General features: G+C 34.0%; 1 protein-coding gene across 1 annotated transcript in view; it reads left to right on the top strand.

Annotated features, from left to right (window-relative positions):
- Window positions 1-1,115: 1,115 nt before the first annotated feature.
- The window catches only part of Exoc6 (exocyst complex component 6), a 198,346-nt gene continuing 174,650 nt past the window's right edge, over window positions 1,116-24,811 (top strand). The window contains exon 1 of the mRNA XM_027939970.3: window positions 1,116-1,238. Within this exon, the coding sequence (XP_027795771.2) occupies window positions 1,138-1,238 (101 nt within the window). The 5' untranslated portion in view covers window positions 1,116-1,137. The remainder of the gene's footprint in view (window positions 1,239-24,811) is intronic.

The raw sequence follows: 24,811 nt of genomic DNA, 5'->3' as shown, positions 1-24,811 counted from the left end.
CAGCAATAGAAAATTAATATGAGACAGCAATATGAGGTAGATACTATTATTATTGTCACTTACAGATGGGGAAGCTAAGAAATCAAGGGTTTAGATTCTTGCCCAGTGTCACACAACTGTGCAGTGACATTAATCCAAAGAACTCAGTTGAAGACACTTCAGAACTCATGCTCTTATCTATGATGCAATTTCATCTCCCAGGACTTACAGTGGGGAGGAGGAAGGAGACCGGTTTCTAGCAGAGGCTCACTGAAAGGAGCGGATAGTGACAGGGCTGGCCAACTCAAAGGGAAGCTCAAAGCCCTGGATTAATGGAGGCCAGTAAATAGTTGTTCCTCAGGCTAGGTTCACACTCTGTCCCTGATTAATCTTACTCGGTGGCTTCTTTGATCAAGACAAACTGGTTTACTCCCACAAACATGTTGTTAAGCAGGACTTTTCTACACAGGTACCTTTGCTCAAGCCGCCCACTTCTCTTTCCACCACTCTGCTGCCCACCTCTTCTCATCCCAGCTACCACTACCTGGGGGCACTTGGGTTCAAGGACTTTGGAATAAAATCACACATTGCTCTGGGCCTCTTTTGTATATTTGCTATTAAGTGTCTTAAATTCCTGTCGTTTACTTTTTCTTAAGTTTGTGATTATTTCCTAGATGATATGTAATTTAATGGCCTCTGTGAACTTGCTTTGGGCAGGAGAAACAAAACCACCCTGATCGGTCCTCATCAGGATTTTTTTTATTCGTTCCTAAAATAAACTTAACTTCCATACACAGTTTTGCTTTTTGTGAGTGTATGTTTTCCTTTCCCTGACTTCCCATCACTAAGAATATCAGGGCCTCTTGTTCAGCGATCCCCTATCCTTTATTACAGATTGAGGGTGACGAAGGGCTACCTCCTTCATTACCTTGGCACACAGAATACAAGAGTGTACGTTACAGCCCAAAGGCCAGGCAGGCATTAGACAACCAGGGTCACGTCGTGGGAGAAAGCTGGAGGCGATTTTGCTCTCCTCCGGCTGGCGCGCCCCCGCCCCTCGCCCCGCCCCGCCCCGCCCTTCGCGCTCGCGCCACCTGCCGCTCGCCCCCGCCGTTCGCGCGGCGCCGCGCCTCGCCGGCTCCTCAGCTTCCAGCCAAGATGGCGGAGAGCGGCGAGGCCCTGGGCACCGTTCCGGAGCACGAGCGGATCTTGCAGGAGATCGAGAGCACTGACACCGCCTGCGTGGGGCCCACTCTCCGGTAAAACTCTTTTCTTCTCGGGACTTCGGGCCGTCTTGCCAATACCTCCGGTGTATGGGCGGGGTGTCCACCGCTGGCCGCGCGCGCACTGGCCCGACAGGTGGTGCGCGCGGGGGCGGACGGGGGCGCTAGTGGGCGGCTGGACTCCGGCCGCGGCCGGGAGGGGCAGAGCGGGCGGCCGCACCTGTCAGTGAGGCGGTCAGCTCAGCGAGCTGTCACCACGCAGCCGGTGGGTGTGGCTGCCGGGGCGTCTCTGACCGATGTAGCTGCAGCGTCGCCCGCTGCGCAGGTCCCGAGGATCCGCCGTAGGCCTGCTGGCTTCGTGCGGCTGCGGTGCCGGGGGCGAAGGTTAGCTGCTGGCAGCCGGCGTGACTGAGGAGTCAGGTCACGCGCAGGGCGCGCTGGGCCGCCGGCAGCGTGGAAGAATTGAAATTGAGCGGGAGATGCCAGCACCTTGCATCATGTTATTTTGGAAAAATTTAAATGTTTAAAAGGGTAAAATAGGGGCTGGGGTTGTGGCTCAGCGGTAGAGCGCTTGCCTTGCACGCGCGAGACCCCGGGTTCAATCCTCAGCACTACATAAAAATAAATAAAAGAAATAAAGGTATTGTGTCCAACTAAAACTAAAAAATAAATATTTTTTTAAAAAGTAAAATAATAAACGAACCAGTATGAACCATCGTCTAGCTTCAGTTGTGCTTGATCTTTCCCCCTCTCCATTCACCCTCACTCTGGATTATTTTGAAGCAAATCCAAGGTGTATTAGCTCACCAATATATATTTTAGTATTCAAATTGACATTTTGTTATTTCCTAATTATCCTTTAGCTGGCCTGTCAGTTTATATTATTATTTTATTAAATTATTTTCCTCAGTGTCAGAATTTTTCAGCCTTCTCCCTGAGAAGTATGTGATACACTTTCCACAATACCGTCCTTTGATCACAAGAGAATAAAATTAAAAATCAATAATAGAAAACCTTCTGGGTGTACAACCAGAGATATGAAAAATTGTGCTCTGTATGTGTAATGTGAATTGTAAGGCATTCTGTTGTCGTATATAACAAATTAAAATTTTAAAAAATTAAAAAAAGAAAACCTTCTGGAAAAGGATCTCAAATATTTAGTCACCACATGATATACTTTTGAATAATTCCTATGTCAGACACGAAATCACAAGAGAAATTAGAAAGTATTTTGAAGTGAATAAAATGAAAATGCAATATATAATTTTGGGAATGCAGCTAAAGATCTATTTAAAGAGAAATTTGTAGACTATCTCTACTAGAAAGGAATTTCAGTTTCTAAGTAAATGAAGTAAAAAAAAGGACCAATGAAACCCCAAAGAGTGGAAGAAAGATGATAAAGGTTAGAATGGGAAGCAATGAAAAAGAAAATGGAAAGAGGTAGAGAAAATCAATAAAACCAAAACACAAGTTCTTGATAAACCTTGAGCAGGGAGTGGGTGGAAGAGATACAAATTACCAGTAACAGGAATAAGAAAGGTTAACACTACAGTAGATTTTATAAATGTTAGAAAAGGTAATATTTAGAAGGACTCTTGTCAGTTTGGACAACCTAGCAGAAATGTACAAATTTATTGAAAGATATGAAGTATCAAAGCTCACTTAGATCACCAAATAGTTCTCTATCAATTAAAGAAATATAGTTTGCTGTTAAAGCTTTCTTTCCTTAAAAGAAACTTGAGACTCAAGTGCTTTTTCTGGTGAATTTTACAAAACTTAAGGAAGAATCAACACCAAGTTTACAAAAACTCTTTAGAAAATTAAAGAGGTGGGAATATTTTCTGATTCATTTTGAGTTAACATTAACCTTGATTAGCAAAATTAATCAAGACATTACTAGTTCAATCTCCAGCACTGGGGGTAGGGTAGGAGTAAACATTACTTTAAAAAAAATTGTAGGCCAACATTCCTCATGAATATTAATCTAAACACTTGAGACAAAATTGTAGCAAATTAAATCCACACATGGATTTAATATGAAAATATATGTCATTTATAGAATATAGCTAAAGATATATCCATACACGTATATATTATATTAAAATGATATATAATGTATATGTACACATACACATATCATGATCAGGTGGGCCTTATTTTAAGAAAGTATGCAGGCTTAATGTTTGAAAAAAATCAGTTTAACGTTTTCACCAAAATGAACATTTAAGACAAAAAAAAAAACCCTGTATGTTTATTTCAGTAGATGCAGAGAAATCATGGACGAAACTTAAAAAAAAAAAAAAAAGACTGTGTGGTATTAGGGAACGAGGTTGATCAAATTATGTTATGTATATATACAAATATGGCATAATGAATCCCACTATTATGTATAATTATAAAAAATAGGGGGGCTGGCATGTAGCTCAGTGATGAGCATTTCCCTAGGATGCTAAAGGCCCTTGGCTCAATCCTTAGTACTACAAAACAAAACAAAAAAAAGTCAAAAAGTAAGCAAACTCCTCAGAAACTAGGAATGGAAAGTCCTCAGTTTGAAAAGGGCATTTATGAAAATTCTATAGCTGACATTATACTTAATGGTAATGAATGAGTGAATGTTTTTCTTATAAAGCCAGAAATAAAGCAAGGTTATTTTTTTTAATGTTTAAATATTTTGATTACATTTAATGCCTAAGAATATCTCGCACATAAGAATCACAATTATGTTCTTTTTTAAAAAAATTTATTTATTTATTTATTTTTGCATTACAATTCTTAATACACCATTATACCATAATTTATCATATCTCTGATTATATATAAGGTATGTTGACACCAAATTGCAAGGATATTTTTATCACTTCATTTTTAATGCTACATTATACTGGAGATTCTATCCAGTACAATGAAGCCATTAAAAAAAAGTATCTAGATGGGTGTGGTGGTATAGTCCTATAATTCCAGCTACTCTGGAGTCTGAGGTGGAAAAATTGCAAGTTTGAAGTCACCCTAGGCAATTTGGGAACTTTATTTGTAGACAATATGATCATCGATATAGGAAAGTATGAAATTCTGTGGAATCTATAGGAAACCTAATAGAACAGATAAGTGAATTCAGTAACATTGTATTTGTATGCTAGCAATGAACAATCAAACTGAAATTTAAAAATTGATAACTTTGAAAATATGAAATATTTAGGGATAAATTTGACAAAAGATGTGACAAAAATATAAAACATTACTGATAGAAATTAAAGAAGACCTACATAAGCGAATACGTATGCTGTGTTCATGGACTTGAAAACTCAGTATTAAAATGTCAGTTTTCCCCAGTTTTGTCAATAGATCAAAAAAAAATCTCAATTACAATCCCCACTGAATAAAAATTTGTAGAATTTGCAAACTGATTTTAAAATTTATATGGAAGTATGAAGGATCTAGAATAGCCATACTAACTTGGGAAAAGATGAACATAGTGGCAGGACTTATACTACCTGATTGTAAGATTTATTATAAAGATACAAGAAGACAAAGAGGTACTTGCGTCAGGAACACAAATAAATTGATGATATTGAATAGAGACCCTATAAATAGATTTATGTATGGTCAATTGCTTTTTAACAATGATAAAAAGGCAACTCAGTAGAATTGGAATCTTATTTGTAATGGAGGGGGAACAATTGGATTTCCACAGGCAAAATAACTTTGATCTGTATTTTGTACTATGTTTAAAAATTAACTCAAAATGGACCATAAACTTAAATGTAAAATGGAAAACTACTAAAACTGGAAAACAGGAAAATTTTTTTGTGATTTTGGGATAGGCAAAAACTTCTTAAATACTATATTCCAAAAGCATAATAACATAAACGAGAAAATTGGTAAATTGGACTTCATCAAAATTAGCAACATCTGGTCTTCAAAAATACTGTTAAGGGCTGGCATGGTGGCCCACACATGTAATCCCAGTGGCTCAGAAGGCTGAGGAAGGAGGATTGCAGGTTTGAAGCCAGCCTTAGTAACTAAGCAAGGCCCTAAGCAACTTAGTGAGACCCCCATCTTAAAATAAAAAATTAAAAAAGGGCTGGGGATGTAGGTCAGTGACAAAGTGCCTCTGGGTTCGATTCCCATTATCCTCCCTGCCTCTAAAATACTGTTAAGGAATGAAAAAGCAAGCTCCATATTGAGAGAATATATTTGTAAATCTGTATCTAGTTAAAAAAAATTGCATCCAGGATGCATAAAAGGAAGTCTTTGACACTGAATTATAACAAAAAACAAAAAAAAGGATGATTTGAACAGACACTTCACAGAAGACACACAAAGGGCATAAGCATATGAAAAGATGTTTAACATTATTATTCATTAGAAATGCAAATTAGCCAGGCAAGGTGGCACATACCTGTAATCCCAGTGACTTGGGAGGCTGAGGTATGAGGATCACAAGTTCAAAGCCAGCCCTAAGCACCATAGCAAGATCTTGTCTCTAAATAAAATATATTAAAAAAGGGCTGGGAATGTGGGGATGTGGCTCAATGTTTAAGTACCCCTAGGTTGAATCCCCTATACCAAAAAAAAAAAAGCAAATCAAAACCACAATGTTAAACCACTACACTGTTGGAACATCTGAAATTTAAAGATCATATACCAGGGGCTGGGGTTGTGGCTCAGTAGTAGTGCACATTCCTTGCGTGTGTGAGGCACTGGGTTTGATCCTCAGTACCACATAAAAATAAATAAACAAAATAAAGGTATTTTGTCCATCTCCAACTAATATATGTGTGTGTGTGTGTGTGTGTGTGTGTATACAACTAATATATATATATATGTGAGTGTGTGTGTGTATAATCATAAAAGTTTAGTTAAAAAAAAGATCATTATACCATATATTGGTGAGAATATGGAGGAACTGGTACTCTAAACTATGGTAAGAGTTTCATGGATGTGTTTTATCAGGTTGAGGAAGCTCTCTTGTATTTTTAGTTTGTTGAGATCTTTTTTTTTTTTTTACAACAAAATGAAATTAAACCCTATCTCTCACCATGCACAAAGCTCAACTCAAAGTGGATCAAGGACCTAGGAATTAAACCAGAGACTCTGTGTCTAATAGAAGAAAAAGTAGGCCCTAATCTTCATCATCTGTGATTAGGCTCCAACTTCCTTAATAAGACTCCTACAGTGCAAGAATTAAAACCAAGAATCAATAAATGGGATGAATTCAAACTAAAAAGTTTCTTAGCAAAAGAAACAATCTGTGAGGTGAATAGAGAGCCTACATCTTGGGAGCAAATTTTTACCCCTCGCACATCAGATAGAGCACCAATCTCTAGGATATATAAAGATCTCAAAAAGCTAAGCACCAAAAAACAAACAAACAAAAACAAATAACTCAATCAATAAATGGGCTGAGGACCTGAACAGACACTTCTCAGAAGAGGATATATATCAATCAACAAATATATGAAAAAATGTCATCATCACTAGCAATTAGAGAAATGCAAGTCAAAACTGCTCTAAGATATCATCTTGCTCCAGTCAGAATGGCAGCTATTATGAAGACAAACAACAATAAGAGTTGGTGAGGATGTGGGGAAAAGGTACACTCATATATTGCTGGTGGGACTGCAAATTGGGTTAGCCAATGTGGAAAGCAGTGTGGAAATTCCTTGGAAAACTGGGAATGGAACCACCATTTGGCCCAGCTATTCCACTCCTCAGTCTATACCCAAAGGACTTAAAAACAGCATATTACAGGGACACAGTCACATCAATGTTTATAGCAGCACAATTCACAATAATTAAACTGTGGAACCAACCTAGATGCCCTTCAGTAGAGGAATGGATAAAAAATGTGGTAAATATAGACAATGGAATATTACTCAGCAATAAAAGAGAATAAAACCATGGCATTTGCAGGTAAATGGATGGTGTTGGAGAAGATAATGCTAAGTGAAGTTAGCTAATCCCCCCAAAAAACAAATGGTGAATGTTTTCTCTGATATAAGGAGACTGATTTATAGTGGGGTAGAGAGGGGGAGCATGGGAGGAATAGATGAACTCTATATAGGGCAGAGGGGTGGGAGGGGAAGGGAGGGATCAGGGGGTTAGTAAGGATGGTGGAATGTGATGGACATCTTTATCCAAAGTACATGTATGAAGACACAAATTGGTGTGAACATCATACTTTATATACAACCAGAGATATGAAAAATTGTGCTCTATATGTGTAATAAGAATTGTAATGCAAAAGAAAGAAAAAATAACCTCTCATTTAAAAAGAGAATGTTAAATAATAGATTTATTTCTCAATGTGTTAGAAACATTGGGTAGAAAAACTTACATTTCAATCTCCCAGTTATTTTTAGACAAAGAAACATGATGAGAACATGTTTTTTAAAGTAAAATTTGGAATTGTACTTTTGCAGGTGTATTTTGAAAACTTGAATGAAAATGGTCTTTCGGCACACACACAAAAAGGAGTTTTTAATTTTATTAGATGATTTTTCCACATCTGATGTGATCAGAATGGTTTTTGTCCCTTATTCTGTTGATATAGTGTATTATATTAATTATTTTTAAGATATAAAGCAATCTTGTATTTGTGGGATAAATCCAGTTTGGTCATAGTCCATAATATATAGCCCTTTTATTTTTTTGCCAGCTGCTGTTTGCTAGATTTTGTTGAGGATTTTGCATGTGTATTCATAAGAGATATTGATCGGTCATTTTCTTCTGATGTTCTTTTGCATGAAAATAAGATATCATATTATGAGTTAATGTTCACTCACTTGATATGATCATTTCTACCTCCCATTTAGTTCTGTTTTATATACGGTATATTACCATTGATTGATTTTCATATATTGAACCACTTTTGCATTTCCAGGATAAAACCTATTTGGTTATAATATATAGTTCTTTTACTATACTATGGGGGTGTGCTAGTATTTTTTTTAGGAGTTTTATGTTTGTATTCATAAGGGATATTGGTCTGTAATTTTCTTTATTTCTTTTTTTGGTGAGATCTTTAGCTGGCTTTGGTCCTAGGGTAATGCTTGAGTTTAGTAATTTGACTCTCCTTAGTTCTTCAATCGGATTGTTAATTTTGTTGATCTTTTCAAAAAACTAACTCTTTGTTCTATTCATTTTCTCTATTTTCTATCATTTCATTTATATCTGATCTAATCTTTATTCCTTTTTCCTATTTGTTTTGAGTTAGTTTGCTTTTTTTTTTATTAGTGTCTTATGGTGGGAGTTTAGATTAGTGATTTAAGATTTTTTCTGGTTTTTTTTTTTTTTTTTTTTTGTGTGTGTAGGCTTTTATAGAATTTCCCTCCAAGCATGGTGTTAACTTTATCTAAAAAAATTTTGGTATTGTGTCTTCATTTTCATTCATCTCACATATATATTTTTTTAAATTTCCCCTTGAGATTTTTTCCTTAAACTATTGGTTATTTAGAAGTATGTTGTTTAATTTCCATATATTTGTGCATTTCCCAAATGTTCTTCTCTTATTCATTTCTAGTTTCATTTTGTAGCAGTCAGAGATAATAGTTTGTATGATTTCAGTTTTTTAAAATTTATTGAGGATTCCTTTATGTCTTAACGTGGTCTCTTCTGGAGAATATTCCATGTGCACTTGAGAAAAATAGGTACCTCCTGTTGTTTGGTGGAGAATCTTATACATATCTAGGGTCTTGTTAGCTGATATATTTTTTTTCAAGTCTCTTATTTCCTTTTTGGTCTTCTGTGTAGTTGTTCTATTCATTATTGAGTAATGAATAGTTTTTGTTTCATGTCTTTTTGTACCCTGTTGTTAGGAGTATGTATTTTTATATTAATTATATAGTCTTGGTTGAGTGACACTTTTACCACCATAAAATATCCTCCTTTATCTCTAGAATTGTCTGTTTTGTCTGATATAGTTATTCCAACTTGTGCTTGTTCTTTTCATGATACATATATATTTCTAGCCTTTTACTTTCAGCACCTTTTTGTCTTTAAATATAAAATACCTCCTCTAGATACCACATCATTGGATCTTATTTTTTATCCAGTTTGATAGTCTATGCATTTTGAATGGATTGTTCAGTTCATTTATATTTAATGTTATATATACAATTAGATTTATATTTGTTGTTTTGTTTTTTATATGTTTTATATCTTTTTAAAAATTTTTTATATTTATTTTTTAGTTGTAGTTGGACACAACACCTTTATTTCATTTGTTTATCTTTTTATGTGGTGCTGAGGATGGAACCCAGGGTCTCACATGTGCAAGGCAAGCGCTCTACCGCTGAACCACAACCCCAGCCCCTGTTTTATATCTTCTTTTGCATTAATTATTTTCTAGTGCAATATTTAATTACTTTAATAATCTTTTTCAAAAGTTTTGTCGCAGTACTTGCTCTCAGAACTGCTTCAGATCTGTTATTTTAACTCAATTCCAGTGAGATACAGAAATAGTACTCCTATATAGCTCTATTCTTTCTTTGCTATATTGTTATAATCTTATATCTACATGTTATAAATATAATAATACATAGTTACAACTTTTTGTCCTTTTAAAGAAGCTAAGAAAAAGGAGTGAATATGTTTATAGAGTTTGTTATGTTAATCTTTTTATTTTCCATTTATGATTTTCTTCATTTATTGCTGGATGTTTAGCTGTCATCTTGTGTCATTTTCTGATTCTAGTATAGCTTTGCTCATAAACTCCCTTTTGTGCTCTTATGGTCAATTAATTATATTTCTACATACTATGTGTCCTCCATTACAAATTATGCATACAGTTTTATGCAGTTGAGAAGTCAGCTGTTAAATCAGTTAAGAGAAACGTGAAGAAGAAATATATATTTATACTGTATAATTATAGAGTTACTTTTACTAGGGCTCTTTGTGTGTCTGTGTGTTCACATTGCTACTCAGGGTTACTCTTGATCTTGATGAAATGCCATTTGTTTTAAGACTGGTCTGCTGGTAACTAATTCTCTATTTTTGTTTATCTGGGAATATCTTTATTTTTGAAAGAAACTGTTCCTGGCTATAAAATTCTTGGTTGACAGTTTTTTTTCCTTTTTATATTTTGAATATGTCATTCTTTTAGCCTCCATTTTTTTCCCCTTGTGTATGATGAATATTTTTTTTGTTTCAGTATATTTCCTTTATCTCACATTATTTTACTGTTCTCTGTGTATTATATTCATCATACTTGGAGTTATTTGATCTTAGATATGTAGATTAATGTTTTTCATTGAATTTAGGAAAAGAATAAGCATTATTTTTTTCCAACAGATTTTCTGCCCCTTTCTCTTATCAGCTTTGGTGCTCCCATGACATGAGTGTTGGTGTGATTAATGGTGTCCATATTTCTTTGAGGCAATGTTTATTTTCTTAATTTTTTTCTTTTGAGTTGCATATGTTAGCTTATGTTGAAGTTCATTGATTTTTTTGTTCTGTCATGTCACATCTACTATTGGAGTTTTCACTTTGGTTATTTCTCTGTCTGTCTCTCTCTCTCTCTCTCTCTCTCTCTCTCTCCCTCCCTCTCCCTCCCTCCCTCCCTCCCTCCCTCCCTCTCCCCTCCCCCTCCCTCTGTCCCTCTCTCCTTCCCTTTCTTTCTTTCTTTTTTAAAAAATAATGCCCAGTTTTTTTTTTATAGTTAACACAGTAAAACTCTCTTTCTCACATCTTAGCATCACTGTGCAAGTCACATAGTTCTCCTGGACTGATCTATTTCTTTGTTTTAATTATTAATGCAACAAATATTGATTGAAAATGTATGAAATATGATATGTCAAGAGCTTTATAATGTTTTGAACAACTAATAATAATAAAAAAAGAAATGTTCAAAAGTAGTAAAGGAAAAAACATGTATTTGTGTTTTGCTTGCACACATGAGTAATAAAGATTAACAGTGTTTGGAAAAAAATATTGATTGATATAAAACAAAGCTTTTTGGAGTTTTAAGTCTATAAAAGAACAAAAAATTTTGAGAACTGCTTTAGGATAAAATGACTTTTTTCTTGAAAAACAAAAGCACATACACAGTTGTGTTTTTTGGTCACGATTTTCTCGAGAGTGTTCATAGCCTCAGGTACTGATTTTAACTTTTTGAACAAACTAATTTATATTTCACATTGAAACCCCTGGAGCAGAACATTTAGAACTGTTGTATGCAAGCATTTTACTGTACTGGTAAAGTTCATACAAATACAGTTTCCTACAACCACAGAATATCCTTTTTATACTTTAAACTGGCAAATTTTTCATTAACATGTCCTAAAACTAAAGGCTCTGTAAGCATATAAAAATAAGAAACCTAAGTAAAAATCTATATATGTTTAGTAGTCAGTCTTTTAGTGTTCTCCTGTGCTTAAAAATTAACTAGGTAATGATTATATATTAATTAAATATTAAGGTTTAAGTTACCTAAATCTTGGAAATTATTTTCAAACATGCTTTGCTTACAGAGTTAGTTTTAGAACATGTTAATGAAAAATGAACCTAATAATCAACTTGTCTAGCTCTCGAAAAAAAATCTTTAAAGTGTTTTATTGGGATTTAACCTAATTTATAAATTAATTAGAGAGAACCTGCATCTTGGTGATATTGAATCTTCCTATCCAAGAACATATTCTAGGTTAAAAGTTTTTCATAAATAACTTTTAGAATTCCTTAAGATTATGTGTTGGTACAGTCATACGTGTCATAATGATATTTGGTCAACAACACACATATGATGGTGGTCCCATAAGATTATAATGGAATTATATGGATTATAATGTGATGGACATCATAATCTAAAGTACATGTATGAAGACATGAATTGGTGTGAATATACTTTTGTAAACAACCAGAGATATGAAAAATTGTGCTTTATATGTGTAATATGAATAGTAATGCATTCTTCTGTCATTTATTTAAAAAAAATTTTAAAATTAAAAAATATTATAATGGAGCTGAAAAATTCTTATCACCTAGTGATGTAATAGTCCTGGTAATGTCACAGTGCAATGAATGCATTACTTTCATGTTTGTGGTGAGGCTGATGTAGAGAAACTTGTGCGTCCAGTCATATAAAAGCATAGCACATACAATTTTGTAATACTTGATAATGAATGACTATGTTACTTCTTTATATATTTACTGTGCTATACTTTTAATCATTATTTTAGAGTATAGCCCTTCTATTTGAAAAAAGAAGTTAGCTGTAAAATAGACTCAGGCAAGTCCTTCAGGAGGTGAAGGAATTATCATCGTAGGAAATGATAGCTCTATTTGTGTTACTGCTCCTGAAGACCTTTTAGTGAGACAAGATATGCAAGTGGAAGATAGTATTAATAATAATTCTGACCCTATGTAGCCAAGGTTAAGGGGTGTGTTTGACTTAGGTTTCTTTCCTTCCCTCCTTCCTCCTTCCTTCCTTCCTTCCTTCCCTTGGGATTGAACCCAGGATCTTGTGTTGTGCAAGCACTCTACCCCTGACCTACACTCTCAACCCTATGTCTTAGTTTTTTTTTTTTAAGATATATTTTTTTAGTTGTTGATAGACTTTTATTTTATTATTTATATGCAGTGCTGAGAATGGAACCTGGTGCCTCACACATGCCAGGCAAGTGCGGACCACTGAGCCACAGCCCCTGCCCCTGTGTCTAGTTTTTAATTGAGCAACACTCTCAACCTTGTGCCTTAGTTTTTGACAAAAAAGTTTTTTAAAAAATTTGAAAATAGGTTTTACTACTTAGGTTCATTTAAGTATACTCAACAATGTTTACACAGTGACAGAATCATCTAACAGTGCAATTCTTAGAACGTATTCTGCAGGACAAGGGGTAATTTGTCTATGTGTAGCATGTAGTATGTGTTGTTCTAGCTTTGATTCCCAGTACCACAAAAAAGAAAAAAGAATGAATGAACATATCCCTGTTGTTAAGCGACACATGACTGTATTTCTTGTTATTTTCCTTGGGTGTTTTCGAATGTATATATATTTATTAGTAACTAGTATGTACACATACACATTCATATACACATACACACACAAACAAACAAAGTTAGTTTGGATAAGTGTCCCCCAAAGGTCCATGTGTTAAATATTTTATACTTGGGGTAGATCTTTTGGGAGGCATGGAACCTTTAGGAGGTGAGGCCTAGTTGGAGGACCTTAGGTCACTGAAGCATACCTTTAAAGGGATTGTGGGATCTCAGCCCCTTTCTTTCTATTCTGCTTCCTGACTCTTGAGGCAGAACAGTTTTGCTCTGCCACATGATATGCTGAGTTACTATAGGTCCAAAGAAATGGAACCAGTCAAAGACTGCAATCTCCAAAACTGTGAGCCAAAATATACCTTTTCTCTTTTTTTTTTTTAAAGAATTTTAATATTTATTTTTCAGTTTTCGGCGGACACAACATCTTTGTTTGTATGTGGTGCTGAGGATTGAACCCGGGCCGCACACATGCCAGGCAAGCGCGCTACCGCTTGAGCCACATCCCCAGCCCAACCTTTTCTCTTTTTAAGTTAATTATCTCAGATATTTTGTTATAGTGACAGTTGATTTAAAACACATTAACATGTGTGCACACATACAAATGCTAGTGATCTTTGTATATTATCTGCACATTGAACCCAGGGCCTCCTTGTGCATGCTAGACAAGTGCTCTACCTCTGAGCTATCCCCAGCCCTGTATACTAAATTTTAACTGTTAAATGCTATTTAAAGTTTTCTTATTATTTGTAGCAGTTTTCCTCTACTGGTTCTGTTAGGTTTTTTAGTTATAAAATAAAATAACCTGCATTTAGAAATAACTTTATTTCTTCCTTTCTGTTTCTTAAATCTTGGATTGCTTTTTCTTATCAACTTTAATAGCTTAATAAAGAATTTGCAATTTGCAATATAATACAGGTTGAGCATCCTTAATCTGAAAATCTGAAATCCAGAATGCTCCAAAATCTGAAATTTTTTGATCACCAGTATGATGCCACCAGGGGGAAATTCCGCACAATGAAACTTTATTTAATAAATACAACTCTTAAAACTATTAAATTATCTCTGTCTATGTGTATGATATCTTATTATATAATACCTTTCCAAAAGGTATTATATCTGAAACACTTGTGGTCCCAAACATTTGAAATTAGAGATACTTAACATGTAGCTGAGGCAGTCAGCATCTTCATCTTTTTCTCCACTTTAGCAGAAAAGCTTCTGGTGTTTCCTCATTAGTTTTTGGGCTGAGGTATTTATATTTTACAATGTTTAAGAGGTATCCATCCATATCCATTTTATTTAGTGTTTTTAACAAGAAATGCTGTTAAATTTTGTTAGATATTTTTTTCTGCAACTTTGGAGATGGTCATATGATTTTTCTTCTTGGCTTCATCAATATAATTGAATTTATCAATGGATTTCCTATTATTGAAATATTTGTCATCATAGAATAAATCTCACTTGGTTATGATTTGCTCTTTCAGTGTGCTATTGGAGTCTGTTGTTACTATGCTTTCAATGATTTGTTTTGTATTGATATTTTTAAGTGAAATTGGTTTGACATTTTCTTCTTTGGTGCAATCTTTTTCAGATCTTTGAATCAATGGTATGCCCATTTCATTCAACAAAATGGGATTTTTTTGCTCTTTCTGTGCTTTGCATAATGTATTATCTGATCTTTAAAGGTTTCTTAGAATCACCCCAGTGAAAATCAACTGGGTCTTGGGCTTTGTGGGTAAGGAGTTTCCTGACTCCTTTCTCTGTTTCTTCTGTGGTAATTGGTCTGTTTTTCTATCTCTAGATGGTCAATAAGTTGTATACTTTTGAAAATTTATTAATTTCTTTAAATTTATGAAATACATCTGAATAGTTATGCAATATGATCATGATTTTACATTTTTATAATTTCTTCTGTATTTCATAATTACATGCCTATTGTCAGTTGTACTTTTGGATATTTGCAGTTTTATGCATTTCCCGTTCCTTTCATAGGTTAGTTAATGGTTTGTCTATTTTGTTGATTCATTAAAAATAAACTTATTTTGGATCTATTAGTTCCACTAATTTTCTAACTTGATTTCTGCTCTTAAATATTGATTCTGCTTCTTTTATTCTTTTTTCTAGCTTTTTATATTTTGTATCTTTTAACATTCACTGATATAACTAATGCTTATCTGATGATTTTGCTATATGTCTGGTTTTTCTCTAGCCATATTCTATATATTTTATTTTCCTTATTGCTATTTTAAAGAAATTCTGCTGTTTTATTTTTGTATTTTCCTTTTTAAAAAATATTTTTTAGAAATATTTTATTTATTTATTTTTATGTGGTGCTGAGGATCAAACCCAGTGCCTCACACATGGTAAGCAAGTGCTCTACCACTGTAGTGCTCTACCACTCTACAACTCCAGCCCCTGTAGTTTCCTTTTAATCCAAAAGTTTTAAAAACATTCTAGTTTTATTACAGTATATTTAGATTAGTCTATTTAAATTATTTCTATTTTTCAAAATCATTACATTTTATTTGTGGCTTAATATATGGTTAGCTTTCTGATTATTTCATATGTTCTTGAAAGGAAGGTATATTCTTTTTTATCAGGATTAACAGTTTCAAATACATGCACACTTAGTTAAGTTTGTTATATCTTCTAAAGCCTCATATTATTTTTCACTTGATCTTTCTTGGATTAAGAAAGATGTATTAATGTCCCTTTTTATTGATTTATTTGTCTCATATCTCCTGTAATGTTTGTTTCTTGAAAATTTGTTGTTGATGTTTTGAGTAAAAAGATATTAATGTTACATCTTTGCCTTTGAAAAATGAAAATATTTGTAGACTACTTCATTTGTAATTTTTAGCATAACAAAATGCGTAAACTCTAAGTCTCTTATTTTAGTTTTGTTTTCCACAGAGACAAATGAATTTTTTTGTTGCTTTGTTGAGAAGTAAACCCTTAAGCATATTTCTCCATAATTGTAGATTAATATTTCCGTAAAGGACTTTGGCAGATTATATAGTTCATCTCTTAAGTCATTTGGCAAAATGCATATTAGTTCTGCCATTTGTAATCTGATATTTTTGTTTAATTTTCTAAAGTCTTCTAGGAAAATAATCTATGGCCATATTCATTAATCTGATTAATTATTTAAACTTTGTGAATTAAAATTTATTTTAGCAATTATTTATCCAAGAGGACAAATCAAATAAGTATATATTGTTATTTCTATTTCTTATCTTTTACATTTTACCAAGTAGCACAAAAGTCAACAGGAAGAGACATCTCTTTGGTCAGGAATGTGAAAACAGGAAGGAGGAAGTCTATTGCAAATCTGTGTTGGCTGATTACAAATTTAGGTTTCACCATAAAGGATGTTCATTAGCAATTGTGCTATGCTGATATCCAGAATGGTAGTGAGCCTTAATGTTAGTACTACAGAAGGTTAACTTTAGTTATAGGAAGTAATGTTAATTAACAAACTACACCAAGTTCTTTCCTGTGCCTGGGAACAGGATACTATTAGTGAGAACAAAGTCACAGAAATTGCACAGAGAGGAAATCAAGGCAAGAAAAATTAAACTTTGAAATACATTGAAAACAATCCTTTATTTATTTATTTGCTTATTATTGATGCTTTGACAGATTATATGGTCTCTTTTTATTGTTTGTTTGGATGCTGGGGATGTGCAAGGCCTTGGGTTCTATCCTCAGCTACTTCTACCCCTTTTAAAAAAATAAGGTATGTTAGCTCTGTAATTTAAAAATAGTTTGGCAGAATATCTTCAACTGTATTTGAGGAAGCACCTGGTTGTTATTTTATAAAGCATTTTAAAACACATGTAGCAAACTAGATGAGATATTTCATGGGAAAATTCACAGGAGGTGAATATTTTGTAAGCAAAAAATCTTTTTTCACTGTTCTGTATTGAAAAGACGTAGATTCTGTGTTTGTATTCCTCCTCCTCCCCAGGATTTGTTAGAAACTCAAAATTATTCTTTAACTACAGGATACCTAATTAGGTTTGGATATCCAGCAGCAGAATTTTAAGATACATGCCTTATCCTAAACTCTTAACAGTATAATATTATAGATGTTTTGAAAAAAATTTAAAAGTGTATAAAAGTTAGATGCATTATCATATGGCCTCATTATTCTGCAGAACTGTTTGACTTGCTCTTTTCCTTAGGAGTCTGTTAATTTAAAATATGTCTTGAGACCCTTATTTCTGGATTATAATATGGTAGTGCTTCTCAGCATTTTTTATGTTATTAAACAAGCTGAAAATTAGATTGAGGGCTGAGATGATCATTAAAATTCTAGTTCAAAATTTCTGAAAAAGTGTTTTCAGATTGAATTTAGATTAGTTGTATACTCTGGATGCAATATGAAGGGATTGGAAGAGACTGTGCTGCTCTACTCAGCCTTGTGGATGGGCAACAATTCTCATGGAGAAGGTATCTATTCCAGTTGCATTTTTATGCTTTTCTGGGGATATCTATAACTTTTGTCAGAATCGCTGTGGAGGATCTTGCCACCCTTAGGCCACAGCCCAAATAAAGATTTGCTATTTTAAAAATTATAATAGAATTCATACTAACAATAGATGATATCCTTTATATAAGTTAAACATTTTAATTGGCTTTTTATAATGCCATCTTCTTTCTTGTCTGTCTTTACCTTCCTTTTTCTCCACTTATGCAAATATTTACCTATTTTTAAATTCTCATTATAGGTCCTTCTTCCTCTGTGAAATTTTTGCATCGTAGACACACACATTCTACAAGGATACACACACATTATTTTTTGTTTGTGTGGATTCTTTCTTCCAGCATGGACTTTTAAGTTCTATACAGTGTTAGTTAGTTGTGGGTAAATGTATGTCTTAGTATATGTATGCATATGTGTATCTTAAATACAGGCCTGATGAAATTGTCCTTGAGACCCATGGTTGATATATATATATATATATCTGTTTATGTATATATATATATATTTCCTATTATATTAGGTAGCAGAATAACATGGGTATAACATACTCTTATTGGATTCTTTTTGAATTAAATTGATGAAAAACAAATACCTTTATTATATAAAAACTTGAAAAATTAGAAGAACAAAGAGAAAAAATTCCCTTTTATTCCTACTAAAGAACAATCATTATTTATACCAATTCTAGTTTTTTTTCTATTGTTGTAGGCATGCAGTAAATATTTATTGAACATTTACTGAATGGATTTATGATATTCAACATATGAAATGTTTCCTACTGTTAATTTAAAAAAATAGTTTTGGTACTGAGGATTGAACCCAGGGTGTTATACTACTGAGCTACATCCCCAGCCCTTGTTATTTTTTATTTTAAACTGGGTTCTCACACAGTTTCTTAGGGTCTCACTAAGTTGCTGAGGCTGTGCTTGAACTTGTGATCCTCCTACCTCAGCCTCCCAGATTACTGGGATTATAGGCATGTGCCACTATAAATGGCCCTTGTCAAAGATTTTTTGAATGAAGGCAAACTTCATTATATGTAATTTTCATCATGTTTTCTCCACCAAAATCAGAGTACCTTCTTTTCTGATTATAAAAATATTAAATGTGCCAGGCTTGGTGGTGCACATCTGTAATCCCAGAAGCTTAGGAGGCTAGGGCAGGAGCATCACAAGTTCAAAGCTAACCTCAGCAACTTAGTGAGGCCCTAAGAAACTTAGTGAGATCCTGTCTATAAATAAAATATATTTTTAAAAAAGGGGGGATGGGGATATGGCTCAGTGGTTAAGTGTCCCTGAGTTAAATCCTTAGTATACAAAAACAAAAACAAAAATTAAATGTTAGCTGGGGATATAGCTCAGTTTCAGAGCACTTGCCTAGCCTGTGTAAGTACCTGGGTTCATCCCCTAGTACCACAAAACAGAAAACAAAAACAAAAAAACAAAAACCAAACTAATCCCAGCTACTTGGAAGGCTAAAGCAGGAAAATTGCAAGTTCAAGGGGGCCTGGATAAGTTAGTAAGATCCTGTCTCAAACATAAAAGGGTTGTGCAAGGCCCTGGGTTCATTCTCTAGTACCACCAAAACAAACAAACAAAAATTATTCATTTAAAATATTTCCCAGAACAAATGTATTTTTATAAAGTTTACTTAAAATTCTTCTACTCAGAATACTGAATTAATATTTAGTGTGCATATTTCCAGATTTTTCCTTTGTGTTTATCCTGTTCAAAATTAGTACTGTTCAATATCTATCAAAATGCTGTTTCATGCACTCTACAAGCCAAATTCTTAATGGTTTATTACATTTTAAAGCACATATACCTGATTATTTCCTTATGTTGCACATTCAGGTGTTTCTTATTTTTTGTAAAATTCTATATTAACTCTAATTTCTTAGTCAAGATCTTTGTTCCTAGAGGTAAAAGCGATCTTCTGGGTAATAACTGTAATAGTATCTATTTTCTATGTGCTGTAGTTTTAAACACTTCAGTGTATCTTTTTATGTAATTTACTTCACAAGAAGCAAATGAGGTACCATTATATACCCATTTGCAAATGAGGAAATCAAGGTAGGGACTATAAGGTGATTTGCTCCAGGTGTTCAGTTAAGTACTAGAGCTAAATGAATGAAGGCCATTTGACTCCAGAGCCTAAGCTTTTAATTACTATGTTTTGCCTTCCAATCTTAGAGTATCTGATAATAAAACCTGCAATGTCAAAAACATTAAAACTAAACTTGAAAAACAGGCTTCACTTAAGTTTGGGAGCAGTAAGGAATATGACCAGAATTGAACCTGTGCTACATCAGAGAAGGCTCAGATCCTGAAATAAACTTCAAAAAAGTGATGGAGGTATCTTCTTCCTCTTATTCCTAAACAGATCTCAGGAAGCTATAATAAGGACAGTCTCCAGCTTATTCCCTCTAGGAGATGGGGGCTGCTTGGTACAAGAGCAATCACTGAAGTTTTACCCTATCCACACTCCTTTTCATTTCTAAATGATGTAAAACAAAACGGTGTAGTCATTCCTTACCTTCCCTTTTTGTTTCTATCCTTATTCATTCATTCCAATGGTGAAAAAGAACCTACAGCAAGTTTGTTTTTAGTGCTCACTTATTGGAAGGGCTGATTCTTTTTAGTTTGGTAGGGTAGGTGTAGTATCTGTACAGTGGTTTATTTATTTATTTTTATTGTTATGCCTGACTGTGAAGGCAGGCTACTCCCCTTTGTATGGTTTGTGAGGGTGTATTATTGTTTTAGTGTTATCCACTTCACTAGCAGGAGCTTAATTTTAAAAGAATTCATTAATTGAGGCATTGCCCCACTACTAAGAAAGAAATTGTAGAAATGAACAATGAACATACTCCTGGCATATTTAAGAAATAATTTCAGCAACCGAGTGGCAATTTTTGCCGTGAGCTCCTTTACCTTCCCTCCGCCCCCCTGTGGTATCCTCTAACATTCCTTATGAGGTCAAGATTTATCTATTTAGCTCTGACCTTTTAGTAGCTATATGGTGTTGAACAAATTCCTTAACCTCTCTGAGCCTCTCTCTTTTTTTAATTTGTCAGTAGATATAAAACCAGTTGTGATGTAGAGTTCCTCACAATTCTTGGGATCAAGTACAATGATGCATGCAAAATAGCTTTGTAGATTGCAAATGATGAGCACAGATGTAAATATTATGTTTTGTTTTCCTACTTACAGTCTGCTTTTGAGTGGGCACAGTGCTCTTCTTAACTTGTTTTCTCTCCTGTTGCAAAGCTGTGAAATGACCAAGGGAAGGAGACTCTGTGATAAGGATCAATAATGTGAGTTGGGATCAGCTTTCTATTAGAGTAACCATGTTTCTGTTTTCCTCTGTACTACTTTTGAATATATTTAATTGGTAAAAAAAATCCTTTGTCTTTTGACAAACACACTATAAAAATTAAATATGTGTAAGTTATTATATACTTGTTTTATTAAAACAAGTATATAATAACTTACACATATTTATATTTGACATTGTCAAAAGGAAACATCTTTAGGTAAAAATAATAAAAGTTACGGGCTACAGAGATAATGCAGATAGTTCTAGTTACTTTATTAGTAGATATAAAGTAATCAGTGAAGATCTTCAAGCTCCAGTCTTTTGTTCATTTCTTATTGTTGCAATTTCATATTACTTTTGTCTTGTTGGATGACTAAACCAGATGATGGTAGAGATGGTGAGCCATTGTTATTCAGCTCTGCCATACTTTACCCTCTGGAGTAGAGGGATTCTCAGATGGTGGATCTGCTGCTTTTGTCTCGGCATTTTTATGATTTAGAGTTTTCTAAGTGTTTGCATTTGGTATTGAAGTTGCCATCATACTGATGTTGAGGTGACTGCTGACGTTAAGTCTCATCTGGATTTCCTTTATCCTTTTCAGTCTAGGCCATCTTTGGCAAGGAGGGTCCTGGACATATTTTTGGTAAAGACAAGCATGTTTTATTTATTTATCTTGGTTGTAGTTGGACCCAATACCTTTATTTTATTCATTTATTCTTATATGGTGCTGAGGATCGAACCCAGGGCCTCACACATGCTAGGCAAGCACTCTATCGCTGAGCCACAAACCCAGCCCGAGAAACATGTTTTTGCAAGAAACTTTGTTTTTCTTAAAATACCCTTAAAGATTTTCAAATTGTTTTATGCCTAGACAGGTTGAGATTTATAAGAACTTCATTTTTAATTTTTAATAAAAGTTGAATGTCAATAATCTGCAAATACCTATAAATAGATAATTTATATGTAAATGTGTATTATATGTTAATATGTACTGTATATTTTTTTGGGAGGTTCTTTCTTCCAGAGTTAGAATTAAATACATCTGCATTTGACTTTTTCTCCTTTTTTAATTTTTTTTTTTTTTGTGGTGCTGAGGATCAAAATCAGGATCTTATATAACTAGGCAAGCACTCTATCAACTGAGCTAACCCCAGCCCTGGCTTTCATTCTTAATATTTTCTGCAATTTAGTAAAGTTTTTGTTTTCACTTCAGAATATATTTTGTACAATGATACCTTTTCCAGGACCTCAAAAAATATTTTTAAAAATATTAGCTTTACTTAAGATACTTTTCCTATAAGAAGGCTAATGTTATTATTTAGTTTAGAAGTAGGTTGAAAATCTCATAGATCTGTTAGAAATTTTAGGGTATTTTTCATTCAGTAATTTTAGCATGAACACATCATAAAAATCATCTGTAGGTTTCCAAATGCTGATGAAGGACATAAATAAAATATATTTTTTATTCATATTTGATTGCTAATTCTTTTTAGATTTATGAGTCAGTGCTAATTTTTCATCAGTTTTCAGTATACTACATGTCTTTTTTTTTTTTTTTCAAGTGTATTGAACCTAGGGGTGCTTAACTACTAAGCCACATCCCTGGCCCTTTAAAAAAAAATTTAGAGACAGGGTCTTGCTAAGTTATTGAGGCTGGCCTTGAACTTGTTATCCTCCTATCTCAACTGCTGGGATTATAAGCGTGCACGATTGCACCTGGCTACTACATGTACTTTAGTGTATTTATTTTAAATTCAAACTGACTTTAAATTCAAACTAAAATTATTTTTATGTGTGTTCTTTCAGTACCCAAGTGTCTATTATATGTCAGGCACAATACAATATATAAAAGTTTATTCTATGCCATATTGTTCATATTTACTCGTAAGACCCTGGGATTAGAGAATTCTTATAGTGTTTTGTAGTTCTGTCATTTTAATAATTATATCAAAGCAATAGATAACAAAATAGCTTCAAAAATAGGGAAATATCACTTTTAGTTTGCTTTCATAGTGTTAATTATGAGATTGACAAAATACTTTGATGAAGTAGTAAAAGATTAGATTTTTGGGGGAATACTTTTTGGTGAAGGGTGCCCTCTAGTGAACCTTTTTCTTTTATTAAGATTTCCAGTTTGTATCTTCACAGCACTTATGAATTAAATAAAAAATAAAAGTATAGTATAGGTTTTATGTAGAAAAGCTATAAAAATTCCAGGTAAAGCAAAAGTTATACATTATATCTATTCATGAAATTATCCTGGAGAAACTGTCTTGAGTTGAAATTTGAAGGAAGTTTAAGATTAGTATTGGAGCATATGGTAGGAGAAGAGCATCCCAGGAATGCAAAAAAAGTTTAGAATAGTCCCCAAAAGGGTTAATGCCAAAAAGGAAAAAAATTAAGAAGAGGGGAATTATCTTTAAAAAGGTTTTAATGTAATACTATTTTAAGCATTTTATGCAAATGTCCAAAAATTTGTCTCATACTTGGAGACCTTTATTTAGGAATTCAGGAAGGTCTCAGATGGGAAGTTGTAGTTTGGCATCTCTTATGTGATTTATGTTAGCCAGGTTTCTGTTACTATAACAGATACCTGTGATATCACATTAAGAGAAAAGGTTTGTTTTGTTCACAGTTTCAAAGGTTCCAGCCCATGATTGGTTGACTCATCGTTTTTAGGTCTGTGGCAAGGCAGTATATCATGGCCAGAGCACATGGTAGAGAAGAACCTCTCACTTTGAGGCCAGGTTGCAAAAAAGAGGAAGAGGAAGGGGATTGGGGTCCTACTATCTTCTTCAAGGGCATGCTCTCAATGATCATAAGACCTCTCACTAAGCCCTATGTCCTAAAGGTACCACCACCTCCCAACAGTACTTCCCGAAGGCCAAGCCTCCAACATGTGAACATTTGGTTAACACTTAAGATCCAAACCATTGCATGGTTGTACTCAGATGTTGGTTGTTCTTAGCCACTTGTTTGAGTTGGAAGTCATCTGAAGGCTCAACTGGACTAAACAAGCATGATGGCTCACTTTTATTGCTGGCAGTTGCTGTGGCCGTCATTGGGAGTGCCTACATGTGACTTCTTCAGCATCCCATTTTTAGGATAGTCAGATTTCTTACATGATAGATGGCTTTCTAAAGAAGTCCAGGTGGGGAGAGGTGGGGAGGGGGGAGGGTGGAGGATGGGAAAGGCAGCGGAGCACAACAGACACTAGTATGGCAATTTGTAAATCAATGGATATGAAACTGATGTGATTCTGCAATCTGTGTATGGGGTGAAGGTGGGAGTTCATAACCCACTTGAATCAAAGTGTGGAATATGATATGTCAAGAAATTTGTAATGTTTTGAACAACCCACAATAAAAATTAAAAAAAAAAAAAAAAGAAGTCCAGGTGGATGTTGCACGACCTTTTCTATTTTCCTGAATCACACTATATTTATTATTTCTGTCATATTCCATTGGTCAGAATAATTGCAAATTTGCCCAGATTCAAAGGGTAAGCTATAGCTCCTATCTCTGAATGTAAGCTTTATCAAAGAATTTGGATCTATGTTATAAAACTTTTTCATTTGCTTTCCTGCTTCTTTGAAGAATTAGGCCCAGTGCAGATAAATTTTAATGATGTAAGGAACAATTATTCTTTGTATTAAAGTTTCCTGTGTCTTTGCCTGTTTTCTGTACTTGGTTTCTAATTTCTATTGTATATGTAGTCATGTAATATTTAGTAAATATTGTTGGAAAGAATCCTGTCTTTGGGGGTGGAGTTGTGGCTTAGTGGTAAAGCGCTTGCCATGCACACGTGAGGCACTGGG

This window comes from Marmota flaviventris, chromosome 4 (genome assembly GCF_047511675.1).
Source record: "Marmota flaviventris isolate mMarFla1 chromosome 4, mMarFla1.hap1, whole genome shotgun sequence".
Lineage (NCBI taxonomy): Eukaryota > Metazoa > Chordata > Mammalia > Rodentia > Sciuridae > Marmota > Marmota flaviventris.
Note: the sequence above shows the minus strand (reverse complement) of the source record. Positions and strands in the feature narration are given on the sequence as shown.